General features: G+C 44.5%; 1 protein-coding gene and 1 pseudogene across 1 annotated transcript in view; both read left to right on the top strand.

Annotated features, from left to right (window-relative positions):
* The first annotated feature begins 2,324 nt into the window (after window positions 1-2,324).
* LOC123491072 lies at window positions 2,325-12,315 on the top strand (annotated as a pseudogene).
* Window positions 12,316-14,576: 2,261 nt separating this feature from the next.
* The window catches only part of LOC121568352 (olfactory receptor 52E4-like), a 4,065-nt gene continuing 3,649 nt past the window's right edge, over window positions 14,577-14,992 (top strand). Inside the window, exon 1 of the mRNA XM_045220945.1 lies at window positions 14,577-14,585. Coding sequence (XP_045076880.1) covers window positions 14,577-14,585 — 9 coding nt within the window. The remainder of the gene's footprint in view (window positions 14,586-14,992) is intronic.

The following is a 14,992-nucleotide window of genomic DNA, read 5'->3' as shown; positions in this document are numbered from 1 at the left end:
GTGAATATTTGACCAATTTGTGTCAATAACAGTGATTTTCAGTGATTGGCAGATTCTCTGGCTTTGAGACTACACATGCACCATCAATATACATACAGTACAGTGTACGACATTGGCTTGCACTATAACCTGATTACATCTCAATAGTTTGCATGCAATGCCTGTTTTTTTTACTTTGTCCATAATATATAGTGGGGTCCAAAATTATTCGATCCTTTGATAAAGATTAGCAAAAAAGACTGTCAAATAAATAATACAAATACTGAGCTATATGGTATGATATTTTTTGGAACAGTTATATTATTTTATACTTATACAATTGTTCAGAGAAATATATTTTGTTTAACAAGTAATACCAAAAATCTCGAAAACATAAGGTTATAAATTATTGGATCCCCGGTTCTCAATACTCCAGCACCCTCCCCTTTCGGGGATAATGATACTGAGCCTTTTTCTCAAATGTTTTATGAGATTGGAGAACACATTGGGAGGGATCTTAGACCAATCCTCCATACAGAATCTTTCCCGATCCTTGATATCCTTCATCTGTGCTTATGGACTTTCCTCTTCAATTGAAACCACAGGTTTTCAATGGGGTTCAAGTCTGGAGACTGAGATGGCCATTGCGAAATGTTGATTTTGTGGTCAATTAACCCTTTTGGGTTTTTTTGATTTGTACTTGGGGTTATTGTCTTGCTGGAAGATTCACTTGAGGTTGTACCATGTGAGTTCATATGTTTACCTGTGAAGTGTACCTTTGACTTTTTTGTACCTCAGGGAAAAACATTGTACCCAGAGCCGGCTCTACAGGGTGGCAAAGCCGGGCATGGACCCCCAGATAGAATTTGTGCCCCCACAGTTTTGTTTCCCCATAAACATAACAAATGGTATATGAATTACAATGCACCTGACGACCTGTTGGATTGAACAAAAACTGAACCAGTGGAAGCAGAGTTTATTGATTCTTGCAAAGTGAAATCACATCCACAGCCAGCAACAACAAATGGACCCCACTCAGTGTTCTTCAAAGATACGGCGGGCCTTTGTCAGCAATGCAGACTGTGCTGTTAGCACTGAAACATGGATTTTGAATAACATATGGGACATCTACAGCAATGTGCAAAAATGTATTCAGCATGTTACATCAATGAAAAGCCCAGCATGTCCAGCTGGCATTTGAGAGGGACCTGACAAGTACATTTCATTAGGAAGGAGAATGGAATCAGAATCTTCTCATGAGTTTCAACACAGCATGGAGGAGGCTGCAACTCGTCTAAATAGTAAGCTACAACCTTTATGGCCCTGGCCGCGGTGCTAGAATTATACATTAATTGGTTTTCCCTCACGTAAGCCTAGGGGTCGTTTGGCTCGTGGGGCTTCTCTTCAACATGCTTTCTTCAAGAATGCCAAGAGTGTGAAAAGCTGTCATCAAGGCAAAGGGTGGCTATTTGAAGAATCTCAAATATAAAATATATTTTGATTTGTTTAACACTTTTTTGGTTACTACATGATTCCATATGTGTTATTTCATTGTTTTGATGTCTTCAATATTATTCTACAATGTAGTCATGCATATACACTACAGGTCAAAAGTTTTAGAACACCTACTCATTCAAGGGTGTTTTTAATTAAAAAAATAAAGAAACACCCTTGAATGAGTAGGTGTTCTAAAACGTTTAACCTGTAGTATATATGCATGACTCACACATACTGGTAGCCTAGTTTCAGCTGAATATCATCTGTCAAACTGGTCTCACAGACTAGACATAACATAGTAAAAGTAAATCCGGTACAATCATATTAGTAAGATGTGTTACGTTTGGTATGGTTATACAAGACAGATGGCTACTTAAGGCAAGGAAGGAGGGAGGGTTGGCGGCCATGCGGGGGGGCAGGCGTTTAACGCATAAATACTGTATTCTCACTGCATCTATCAAAAACCTCCAGGGGACCATGACACAACATTCTAAGAACGTCCTAAAAACATTATTGGAGACGTCCCTGGAACAAACCTGGAACAGCACAAAACCTGCAGGGGACCATGACTGTTTCAATTGAATTAATGTCAATTATGCCTTTTAAAGTAAAGTATTCTCATTGACGTGATCACATGTGAATTTCATGTGTTTTTTTCATAAGTGAACCACTGATCAAGCAACATTATGGACTAAACGTTCAAATCCTGTTGCTGCAGGATTCTTTTTCAATGACAATACAGGTCAAATTAAGATCCTACATCTGTAGTTTCTTGTTTAGAAGTGCCCTGTCATTTTGTACTGATTTTCCTGTGTGTTTGTTGCTGTGCATGCATATGTTCTCTGTTCGGTTTACATGGTAGCCATTCCTGCATTGATCCAGACAGGCTCAGAGGCCAAGCTTTGTGCCAGCCTTCTGCTACCCTACGAGACCCTGGTCATGACCATATCTCTGATTGCCAATGGACAGAACAAAAGTCTTCTCCAAGAGAGTTCTGACCAAAAGTTTCACCACTGCTTCCAGTTTCAGGTCAGCCCAGCACTGGGCGACATCCAGAACCATTCCAATAAGAGTTTACTATACTTCTTAGCTTTGTGATGCATCTCTTAATTTTTGTGCAATGCCATCTTATTTGATGGGAAATATCAATGTGGTGGCCTACCATAAGTTTTCTGGGATTCAAGCTGAAATTTGACATGAAAAAAGATGACATCAACTACTAAAGAAAAATCATTTTTAAAACACACTGATGAAAGGAGAAGTGATTGTCACGGCTGTCGGTGAGATGCGGTTGAAGAAGTCAGGCGCAGGACACAGAACTCTCGGACACGTACTTTAATCCGATAATGACCATATGAACACAGAAATAACTCCACGCAGGGAGGAAATAACCCGCTCACTAAATGACATACGTGAAGGGAAAACAATCACACACAATGTCCTAATGAGAGACAGGGGTAATATAAGGGCAACAATCAAACATAATGATGAACAGGTGTAAACAATACAGACAAAACTAAACAACCACCGATAACATCGAACGGCAGTAGCTAGTACTCCGGGGACGACGAACGCCGAAGCCTGCCCGGGCAAGGAGGAGGAGCAGCCTCGGCAGAATCCGTGACAGTACCCCCCCCCCCCGGCCTCGGGGACTGCCAGGAGGACGCGGAGCAGGGCGAGTCGGATGACTCCGGTGGAACTCTGTCAACAGGGAGGGATCTAGGATGTCCCTCCTAGGGACCCAGCACCGTTCCTCCGGACCATACCCCTCCCACTCCACGAGATACTGCAGACCCCCCATCCGACGTCTCGAATCCACGATGGAACGGACTGAGTACGCCGGAGCCCCTTCGATGTCTAGTGGTGGCGGAGGGACCTCTCGTACCTCATTCTCCTGGAGTGGACCAGCTACCACCGGCCTGAGGAGAGACACATGGAACGAGGGGTTAATGCGATAATTAATAGGCAGCTGTAACCTATAACATACCTCGTCCAATCTCCTCAGGTCCTTAAATGGCCCCACAAACCGCCGGCCCAGCTTCCGGCAGGGCAGGTGAAGGGGCAGGTTTCTGGTCGAGAGCCAGACCCGATCTCCCGGTGCATAAACCGGACCCTCACTGCGGTGGCGATCGGCGCTCGCCTTCTGCCGTCTGATGGCCCGCTGCAGATGGACGTGCGCAGCGTTTCATGTCTCCTCCGAGCGCCGAAACCATTCATCCACCGCAGGAGCCTCGATCTGGCTCTGATGCCAGGGTGCCAGAACCGGCTGATAGCCCAACACACACTGGAAAGGAGTGAGATTAGTGGAGGAGTGGCGGAGTGCATTTTGGGCTATCACTGCCCAGGGAATATACCCCGACCACTCCTCCTGCCGGTCCTGGCAGTAGGACCTCAGAAACCTACCCACATCTTGGTTCACTCTCTCCACCTGCCCATTACTCTCAGGGTGAAAACCCGAGGTAAGGCTGATCGAGACCCCCAAACGTTCCATAAACGCCCTCCACACTCTAGAGGTGAACTGGGGACCCCGATCAGACACTATATCCTCAGGCACTCCGTAGTGCCGGAAAACGTGAGTAAACAGGGCTTCGGCCATTTGTAGGGCTGTAGGAAGACCTGGCATAGGGATGAGACGGCAGGCCTTAGAAAACCGATCCACAACGACCAAGATCGTGGTATTCCCCTGGGAGGGGGGAAGGTCCGTGACAAAATCCACCGACAGGTGAGACCACGGCCGTTGTGGAACGGGGAGAGGTTGTAACTTCCCTCTGGGCAGGTGTCTAGGCACCTTACACTGGGTGCACACCGAGCAGGAAGAAACGTAAACCCTCACGTCCTTGGCTAAGGTGGGCCACCAGTACTTCCCGCTAAGACAGTGCACCGTACGACCAATACCAGGATGACCAGAGGAGGGGGACATGTGAGCCCAATAAATCAGTCGGTCACGGACCTCGAGCGGTACGTACCTCCATCCCTCTGGACACTCTGGGGGAGAAGGGTCGGTACGTAACGCCCGCTCGATTTCCGTGTCGACCTCCCACACCACCGGTGCCACGAGACAAGACTCCGGTAGTATGGGAGTGGGCTCAATGGACCTCTCCTCTGTGTCATATCGTCGGGACAGGGCGTCTGCCTTAACGTTCTGTGACCCTGGGATATACGTGATCTTAAATACAAACCGGGCAAGAAACATGGCCCACCTAGCCTGACGAGGGTTCAGTCTCTTCGCTGCCCGGATGTACTCCAGGTTACGATGGTCAGTCAGAATGAGAAAAGGGTGGTTAGCCCCCTCAAGCCAATGTCTCCACACCTTCAGGGCCTGGACCACAGCTAGCAGCTCCCTGTCCCCCACGTCATAATTGCGTTCCGCCGGACTGAGCTTCTTGGAATAGAAAGCACAGGGGCGGAGTTTTGGAGGCGTGCCCGAGCGCTGGGACAGTATAGCACCGATCCCCGCCTCGGACGCATCCACCTCGACTTGGAACGCCAAAGAGGGATCCGGATGTGCCAGCACCGGAGCTGAGGTGAACAGGTCCTTCAAATGACTAAACGCCCTGTCCGCCTCAGCCGACCACTGCAACGCACCGGGCCCCCCTTTAGCAGGGAGGTATTGGGAGCTGCTACCTGTCCAAAACCCCGGATAAATCTCCGGTAGTAATTGGCAAAACCCAAAAAACGCTGCACCTCCTTTACTGTAGTTGGAGTCTGCCAATTACGCACGGCTGAAACGCGGTCAATCTCCATCTCCACCCCTGACGCAGACAACCAGTGTCCCAGGAAGGAGATGGACTCCTGGAAAAACAGACATTTCTCTGCCTTCACATACAGATCATGCTCCAACAGTCTACCCAGCACTCGACGTACCAGGGACACATGCTCGGTACGTGTAGCGGAGTATATCAGAATGTCATCCAATATACACCACTACCCCCTGTCCATGCAAATCCCGGAAAATCTCATCTACAAATGATTGGAAGACTGAAGGAGCATTCATTAGACCGTATGGCATGATGAGGTACTCATAGTGACCCGAGGTGGTACTGAATGCTGTCTTCCACTCATCTCCTTCCCGAATGCGCACCAGGTTGTAAGCGCTCCTGAGATCCAATTTTGTGAAGAAGCGCGCCCCGTGTAATGACTCAGTCATACTAGCAATCAGAGGGAGAGGATAGCTGTATTTAATAGTGATCTGATTGAGACCACGGTAATCAATACACAGGCGTAAACCCCCATCCTTCTTCTTTACTAAAAATAAACTCGAGGACGCAGGAGAAGTGGATGGCCGTATGTATCCCTGTCTCAAGGATTCGGTGACGTATGTCTCCATAGCAGCCGTCTCCTCCTGAGACAGAGGATACACATGGCTGCGAGGGAGCGCAGCGCCAACCTGGAGGTCTATCGCACAATCCCCCTGTCGATGAGGTGGTAATTGAGTCGCCTTCTTCTTACAGAAGGAGCGTGCCAAATCGGCATACTCAGGAGGAATGTGCATTGTGGGCATTTAGTTCGGACTCTCCACCGTCGTTGCCCCTACGGAAACACCTACACACCGCCCCACACACTGATCAGACCATCCCTTGAGAGCCCTCTGTTGCCATGAAATGTTGGGGTCATGAGATATTAACCAGGGAAGTCCCAACACCACTGGAAACGCAGGAGAGTCAATTAAATACAACTGTATAGTCTCCTCATGACCCTTCTGCGTTTTCATCTTCAGTGGCGCTGTGACCTCCCTAATCAATCCCGACCCCAAAGGCCGGCTATCTAGGGAAGGATAGGGAAGGGCACATCGACTGGTAATATAGGGATTCCTAACTTATATGAGAAATGGCGATCGATAAAATTCCCAGCTGCGCCTGAATCGACTAGCGCCTTATGCTGGGAGTAAGAAGAAACTTCTGGAAACACAACTTGGATACACATATGAACAACAGAGAGCTCTGGGTGAGTTGGGGCCTTACTCACCGGGAAGGACTCATCCGTGCGTTGCCTGCTGCCTTGAATCCGAGGAGACCCTCCCCAGCACCGAATCGCCGTGTGTCCTCGGCGGCCACAGTTGGTGCAGGGGACAGCCTCCTTCCTGGCCTCCCTACTACCAGCACCCCCGAGCTCCATAGGGCTTGGCTCGGAGGTGCTGGGGGATGGAATGGACGGCCCCAGCGCCGGACGTCCGCGGGTAGCCAACAGGGTATCCAGGCGAATCGACATGTCCACCAGCTGATCGAAGCTTAGGTTGGTGTCCCTGCAGGCCAACTCTCGACGAACGTCCTCTCTTAAGCTACACCTGTAGTGGTCGATGAGGGCCCTCTCATTCCATCCCGAATTGGCAGCCAGAGTCCGGAAGTCCAGTGCGAATTCCTGCACGCTCCTCCTCCCCTGTCTGAGGTGGAATAGACGCTCACCCGCCGCCTTCCCCTCCGGGGGATGATCGAACACTGCCCTGAAGCGGCGGGTGAACTCCGCATAGTTCACAGTAGCGGCGTCTATCCCTCCCCACTCGGCGTTGGCCCACTCCAGTGCCTTGCCGGACAGACAGGAGATGAGGGCGGACACGCCTCGTATCCCGAGGGTGCCGGGTGAATGGTTGCCAGGTAAAGTTCCACCTGGAGCAGGAAATCCTGACACCCGGCTGCGGTGCCATCATAAGCCCTCCGGAGCGAGAGCCGAATCCCACTGGACTCCGGATGTGAGACGATAGGAGTAGCGGATGGTGGTGGTATCGTTGGAGGAGGTGTGGGCAAACCTCCTCTCTCCCATCATCCCAAAGTGTTCATCACGTTATCCATGGCGGCACCAAGATTTTGAAGCATCGCTGCCTGTTGTAGGACGCGCTCCTCGAGTGATCCGGTCGGTGCCGTTGCTCCTGCTGACTCCATGTTGTGGTGTGTGATTCTGTCACGGCTGTCGGTGAGATGCGGTTGAAGAAGTCAGGCGCAGGGCACAGAACTCTCGGACATGTACTTTAATCCGATAATGACCATATGAACACAGAAATAACTCCACGCAGGGAGGAAATAACCCGCTCACTAAATGACATACGTGAAGGGAAAACAATCACACACAATGTCCTAATGAGAGACAGGGGTAATATAAGGGCAACAATCAAACATAATGACGAACAGGTGTAAACAATACAGACAAAACTAAACAACCACCGATAACATCGAACGGCAGTAGCTAGTACTCCGGGGACGACGAACGCCGAAGCCTGCCCGAGCAAGGAGGAGGAGCAGCCTCGGCAGAATCCGTGACAACGTTCTTACCAACTAAGCCACACTGGATCATATGTTATTGGTTCATTGCCTCCCTGACAGGCCCCTCATGTGGAGAGTGACGAAGTGCCAAAATTTAAGGTGGAGGTTTCAAGGTGAAACGTGTCTATCGACAGAGGAGAGAAAGGTCATGATTAAACCCTACAGTCAGATGACCTTCATCCAAACAGATAAACCAATCTACAACCCGGGACAATTAGGTGACAGCATGTTTCTATGATGGTTTGCTCTGTCATCACATGTTTCTCCCAATACTCACTTGAAACAGGACAGTAAGGAGCAGATAAAGAAAAAAATCCACTGCGGGTTCACTCAGGATATGTACACTGGAGTTTGAACCAACATACCCCATGTTACAAGCTGTTCCTCTCCTGGACATTATCATTGGATATCGATAGTGTAAACATTTTCAGCAAACTCGCAGTGCAGTTTTCCTTTATCTGAATTGGGGCCTTAGTACAAACGGTGTCAAATATTATCCACAGTAGCTGTCAAAAGTTTGTCTTGCAAAATTCTGGTAACTTTCCCGAAAATCCCTGGTTTTCCAGAAATCCCAGTTGAAAGTGTCCTGGAATCTGGAAATCCTTTAATGGGATTTCTGAAAAATCAATGAAAGTTAGCAAAGTTATGCTTCTAAAACTCTCATTGAGTGCCTGTCTTTGTCTTTTCATTGTCTTTTTACAGTACAGTTTAGAGTGATCACCTTGGATACCAGTTTTAGCCCTGTCAATCAGCTGGTGAGTGTTGAAAATGTGAAACATTGAATATTGAAAACAGTGACCTATTTGGTCTTCCTTCAGAACAGTATCCCCACTATTTCAAACAAAAAGACAGATACAGAAGAATCTCAAGGATCCCAACATCACAATACTGTGCGATAGACATGGCAATCAGCTATTATGTAACACTATATACAGTTTTGTCCAACAAAATGATTACAGTGTCCGCCTTATGGTTAAAGTGTCCACCCTGAGAATGGAAGGATGGGGATTCAATCCCCAGTCGAGCCATACAAAAGACTCTAAAAATGGGACCCGAAGCCTCTCTGCTTGGCACTCAGCATTAAGGAGATGGATTGGGGTTAATGCAGAGTGATAGACTAGCGTCCTGTCCAGGCTGCCTCAAGCTACAGAAACAGGAGATAGGCTCCTGTCCTATGGACAAGGACAAGGCTTATTATGTACATACTGTAAATGCTTATTTTAATTTTAAACGAGCCACCACATGTCATACACATCGCATTAGTACTTCATAAACAATAAGGCTTTGGAAATGGGCAATGTTTTGAACAACTATTTGGCAAAATCCAAATCTTTAGCCAATGTTATCTGTTTGATAAGGCTACACAAACAGTTGAGACACATAGCACTCAATGCAAACATACTGTTCTCTAAGTAAACCTGTGTGGGCTGATTTGAAGGTCCTCAAACATTCACCACAGGACATGAGGTTTTCCATTCATATAGGTCAGATTGGAACGTATGAGAATGTTTTTCCTGAGATTGAAATAATCTACTGAATTGACATTAGAGCTCCAGTGCAAATACTACTTGTGATGTTGAGTTGAAGAGACAAATCCAAGCACCTGCCTAGTTCCTATAGTTGTAGACAGTTTTGCTCCTTTGGTCATTTTGGGGGAATTTGAGAGTTATTCATAAAACATTAACCAATCTTTTGTCTTGCCCTTCACAGTACAACATTGTGGAACTTGAGGTAAGAGCCAAGTCTAGGTCCAAAAGACTTCTCAACAGCTTCTACCCCCAAGCCATAAGACTCCTGAACAGCTAATCATGGCTACCCGGACTATTTGCACTGCCCCCCCACCCCATCCTTTTTACGCTGCTGCTACTCTGTTAAGTATTTATGCATAGTCACTTTAACTCTACCCACATGTACATATTACCTCAACTACCTCAACTAGCCGGTGCCCCCGCACATTGACTATGCAACGGTACCCCCCTGTATATATAGCCTCCCTACTGTCACTTTATTTTACTGTATATATAGCCTCCCTACTGTCACTTTATTTTACTTCTGCTCTTTTTTTCTCAACACTTTTTTGTTGTTGTTTTATTCTTACTTTTTTGTTTAAAATAAATGCACTGTTGGTTAAGGTCTGTAAGTAAGCATTTCACTGTAATGTCTGCACCTGTTGTATTCGGCGCATGTGACCAATAAAATTTGATTTGATTTGATTTGATTATTAGTCTGTCAATTTATGATGACTGTCACTAAATACTACGACATTATAAGACAATGACTCCACCAGCTAGGTACTGGAGGTCATCATTCATTTCCACATGGCAGTTACTAGAAGACTCCCTATAAGCTTTATGTGATAACATCTGGGCCACCTTCAACAAGCAAACTTCGGAACGTTGCAGATAGAATGTAATGAATAGAACTGACGTGACTCCTTATTCTACATGTTAGACAGGCATGTTTGGCCTACATAACATATTTGTATCTGAACGTTTCACAATGTAGTGCCCTGCTCAACGTGCCTCTTGTTCTATGAACCCACAGGATGTTCATCACAACAGGATTGGACAGTGGGTCAATACTACATCTAGTGGCAACATTATGTAGCTTTCTCACCCCCTCAACTCTGAAGCACCTGTAGGATCCTATACCATTGTAGTTTGGATTGGTGAAAAAAAGATATACCATCACTTCAAGGTAAAAGAAATATGTCAGGTTGAGCTTCTTTCTTTTACCTTTCATGCTACATAATATTATGGCTCTGGCAGTTGATCAATGCATCACAATCCTGGAACATTCATGAGTTAACTGTTCTTTTATATCTAGTTTTGCCAAAGTTTAAGATCTAAATGAACCTCACCAATGAGATCAGCATAGTTCAAGAGGAGTATAAAGTAGTGTGTGCAATGTGAGTCAACACTATTGACGTTTTGCAATGCACTGTAGTTACAAGACAATGTGTAACTCCACTAAATGTCACTCTCCAATTATGCTAATGCTGACCTGGATTCAAATACTATTTTCAATATTTCAATAACTTTCACATACATTTCAAAGTAAGTATCTGGATATTTTTTCTTAAAAAATACAAGTAGTTGAATATTGGAATGTATTTGGAAATATACAGTACTTGGAAAGTATTAGCATGTATTTGAAAATATTTAAATATATATATTTGTATTTTCAAATACAAATATTTCAATAATTTGTGCATTTGCACACAGGTCTGTTTGGTCCTAGGGATATTTGAAATAATATATTTAGAAACAAGTATTTTAATATAGTTTCAAATAGTAGGCTATCTATAGGAAATTATTTAAAATACTTTCAAATACTTCAAATAGAAGTAGTTTATTTGCCCATATTATTTATATTTATATTTATTTATAAATAACCAAATACACAGAAAATTAGGATTTAAAAACAAATACTTAAATATGCATTTATTTGATCCCAGGTCTGCGCTAATGACAAATACTAATTGAAGACCTACAATGCTACTGCTCAATGTCATAAACTGCTCCTATGAGTCCCTGAAACGTTTGGGACACATTTGGCATTTACATGAACAGCTGGGCCTGTATTCATAAAGCATCTCAGAGAAGGATTGCTGACCTACACTCTTAGATAAAAGGGTTCCAAAAGAGTTATTCAGCTGTCCCCATAGGAGAACCCTTTTTGGTTCCAGGTAGAACCCTTTTGTGTTCAATGTAGAACTCTCTGTGGAAAGGGTTTTTATATAGAACCCAAAAGTGTTCTACCTTCTTGATAGCACCTTTTTTTCTGAGAATGTAGCATCAGGTCTCCCCCTGTCAATGTGACCTTGTTCATTATAATCCAACAGTTTAAACTGATCCTTGATCAGCACTCATACACCGAGAGTCTTTATGAATACTGGTCCAGATTCAATGTTGAAAACACTTTACTTAAAGCCTGCAGTTATAATGCATTATAAGCATGCATGTATGAGCCTTTCTAATATCTCTTATGAGGCTTATAATATACTGTCTCTCTAAGTAGGACATTTATGTTTTTTATGTGTTTTATTATTAAATCAAATCAGATACACGTATGGACAACCTGTACCTGGCAAAGCAAAGGTAGAGTTGTGCCAACCCTTATGACACAATGTATTGATACCAATAACAATTGATGAGGAAAACCCACAAGGAGTTCCTGATTATACACCCCAATGCCACAAAGAGTCAATAGAGGTCTGTATGCTTTCCTGAAGAAACTATCAACAGTATAATTGTTTTCACATCACATTACATTTTAATGTGATGTGGTTAAATTGATTTAAATCAGTTCTTAATGTGTGGGCTTTTGCTTGCTTTTCCCAGATTGATCAAACCGGCTGTGCTTCTCATGTCTTCAACATGTCAATTTTCACAAAGAATGCTGGCCAGAAAATGCTCATAGACAGGCTTAGTTTAAACACAACAGTAGAGGAGGAGGGGACAGGCAAGTCATTCAACACAATAATTTGGAGTTGGGAAAAGTCATGACAACATTTAATGTTTTCTGTTTTTAATAATGTTTTAAAATCTTATGTAAGCTGCACTGCAATTCAGCTTCTGCATTGTGAACTGCCATTGTGCATCATGGTGGCACGCGTGGTTGTGAAATAAACCATGCTATTATCATTTGTTTTTCTTTGATAGGTATTACATAGTCAAAGAATAAACATATAGGGCTCTCCTATCTGATTGGAAAACTCACATTTGTCGACACACCCAAAATCTATGAACATGGATCAATTATGGAGGGCAAGGTAAGTCCAAATCCAGTGTTATTGTTTCTTGAACTTTGTTGAATTGTGGATGCCATTTGCTCTTTGACATTCCTGTTTACCTAACTACCAATGGTAGGTAACAGTGACACATGTAGCATCACTTCATAGAACTTTCCCCCCTTTTTCATCAGATAAACGTTGTTCACTTCAACAACACACCTTTCTCTGACATGTTAGTCTACCTGTTGGAGAAGAAAGGCTGGTCCTCACATCGTCTCCAGAACCTAACCAAGTCATGGTATTGCCAGTTTCTCTCTCAACACAACCAGTATGCCCAAAGAGAATATTAACCTCATAGTAAGTATGATTCCTTCTAGGTTTTGAAAGACTTTGAGACTCTGAAGACTCTTCATGCGCTATCCCAAATCACCCCCTTGACCCTACACCCTAGGGCCTACCACGTTCTTGTGGAGATCTGAGAAGATTCCATTGGTATAATAAGCAATATGGTGAACTTCCACTTAGCCTATCAGAGGGCAAGGCGGAGCTCTAAGGGTTGATTTGGGATTGAGCCTTCAGTTATACTCTCTCTTCCCTCTTTTGCTTTCCAGGTAAGCAACACACCACAAGTGGAGAACACTAGATACAGGGTCCCCTATTTCAACAGAGGGCAACACATACTCTCACTGATCCAGCCCACTGCCCCTCACAGTAAAACCTCTAGCTCTCTGGCTATTCAGAAGATGGAGAAACCACTGGCATGTGGGGAGGAAGTGTCAATCACCATCCAGTACGCCATCGTAGGGGAGACCGTCCCAAAGGGCTCTGTGGATGTCATCTACCTGGTGAGTAGAACCAGGAACAAGTTGTGACAACCTGCAAACCCAGGGTGCGTCCGAAAATGGAACCCTATTCTCTAGTGCACTATTTTGACCAGGGTTATTTCAGACCTAGTCCCAGCCTCTCACCTTCAAAGAAGGATGTCCCTATACAACACCAATACTCCTCATCATCTCCTTCTTGCTGACTTGATGTTTTAACTGTTTTTCCCTCCTCCAGGCCTTATCCAGAGGGGCAATAGTTCAGCATGGACACATGAAGGTTACCGTGCAGCAGGGGAGTCCTGGTGAGGAAGTTTTATTAAGTAATTATGAACGTACTGGAAGGTGCTTGATGACAATGACAGTGAGTATGGTTACATGCACACAATAAAGCGATTATTGTGGATAGGCAGATTAATATAATACTTCGATTAAAATGTTTATGTTTTGCAAGAGGGCATATCGCTCGGCTGGTGCTAGCACATGAGCAGATCAAATACACTGCTGGAACACCTATTAAGGTGTTTACATGTCTGGATCACCGATTAAATTGTGTACATGTCCTAATCATTTGAAAGATTGTACAGAAAACCAGGGGCCTCATTCATAACCGTTGCGTAAATGTAACTCTAAATATCAGCGTGCGCCATTTTTGAAAAAACTGTACATACACACAAATATTGAGATACATAAACTTGCCGCATGCCATACATACGCATGTTTCCCGTTATAAATCAGACCGGTCACAAAACTGTGCAGGCGTCAATGAGCATTATAACTCTGCCTGGAAAACGTCATTATCATTCACCTTTGATTGTGACAATAATGCCCTTATTGGCTGTATACTTTGGAAGTATTGAAATGAAGCCAAGACAGTATCTAAAGGAAATAGCAATGGCGAACTTGATCAAATGTCTTTGGAGGTGTTGCCAGAATCTTTTCTTTTGCAGCCTACCGCAAATGTCACTATCTGACCGTTTCAGAAAGAAAAAAACAATTGCAAATGGTTGTGGACCTGTAAACAGATCATTTGAATGCAATAATGTTTTGCATACATTTTTTCCTGAACATAAATATGCTGCACTGCCCACGAATTCTGAAACATTGTCTAAAATGAAAACTATAGTAGGCCTACTTACAGTGGTAGCCTACACACTGCAATACAAACGATCAACTGCTGTTCACCTGTTAAATTCTACTGTATGTTAAAACCGCGCTCCCTGTCCAATGCCTAGAGTAAAAACTCTGTATAATATAATAGCCTATTTAATAGGCCCAATTAAATGAGAGATGCGCATGGTAATTTGTTTTATGACTACTTCGGGAATATGAACTCATCATGGCCAGAAAAGGTGAGGAATTTATTCTTGTCACGGATTCTGCCGAGGCTGCTCCTCCTCCTTGTTCGGGCAGCCGTCCCCGGAGTACTAGCTGCCACCGTTGAATGTTTCTATGTTTGATTGCTTTTGTCTGTCTGTTGCACCTGTGTCCGTTTGTGTCTAATTGTGTGTCCTATAAGTTGCCTGTTTGGTGTTGGTTAGTTTGTGTGTTGTTATTCGCCTGTCCGTTAGTGCTGCGTGTTTTTCTCTGTTTATTGTTTTATTGGTTTACGCACAGTTTGCGTAATCGCTTGCCTCTGTTTATTGTTGAGGCCGTTCATTGTATTGTGCTTTGGTTTGCACTAGTACACTTTGTTGGACTAAGCT

Source organism: Coregonus clupeaformis, chromosome 6 (genome assembly GCF_020615455.1).
Source record: "Coregonus clupeaformis isolate EN_2021a chromosome 6, ASM2061545v1, whole genome shotgun sequence".
NCBI classification, from domain to species: domain Eukaryota; kingdom Metazoa; phylum Chordata; class Actinopteri; order Salmoniformes; family Salmonidae; genus Coregonus; species Coregonus clupeaformis.
This window is presented reverse-complemented; position numbering and strand designations above follow the sequence as displayed.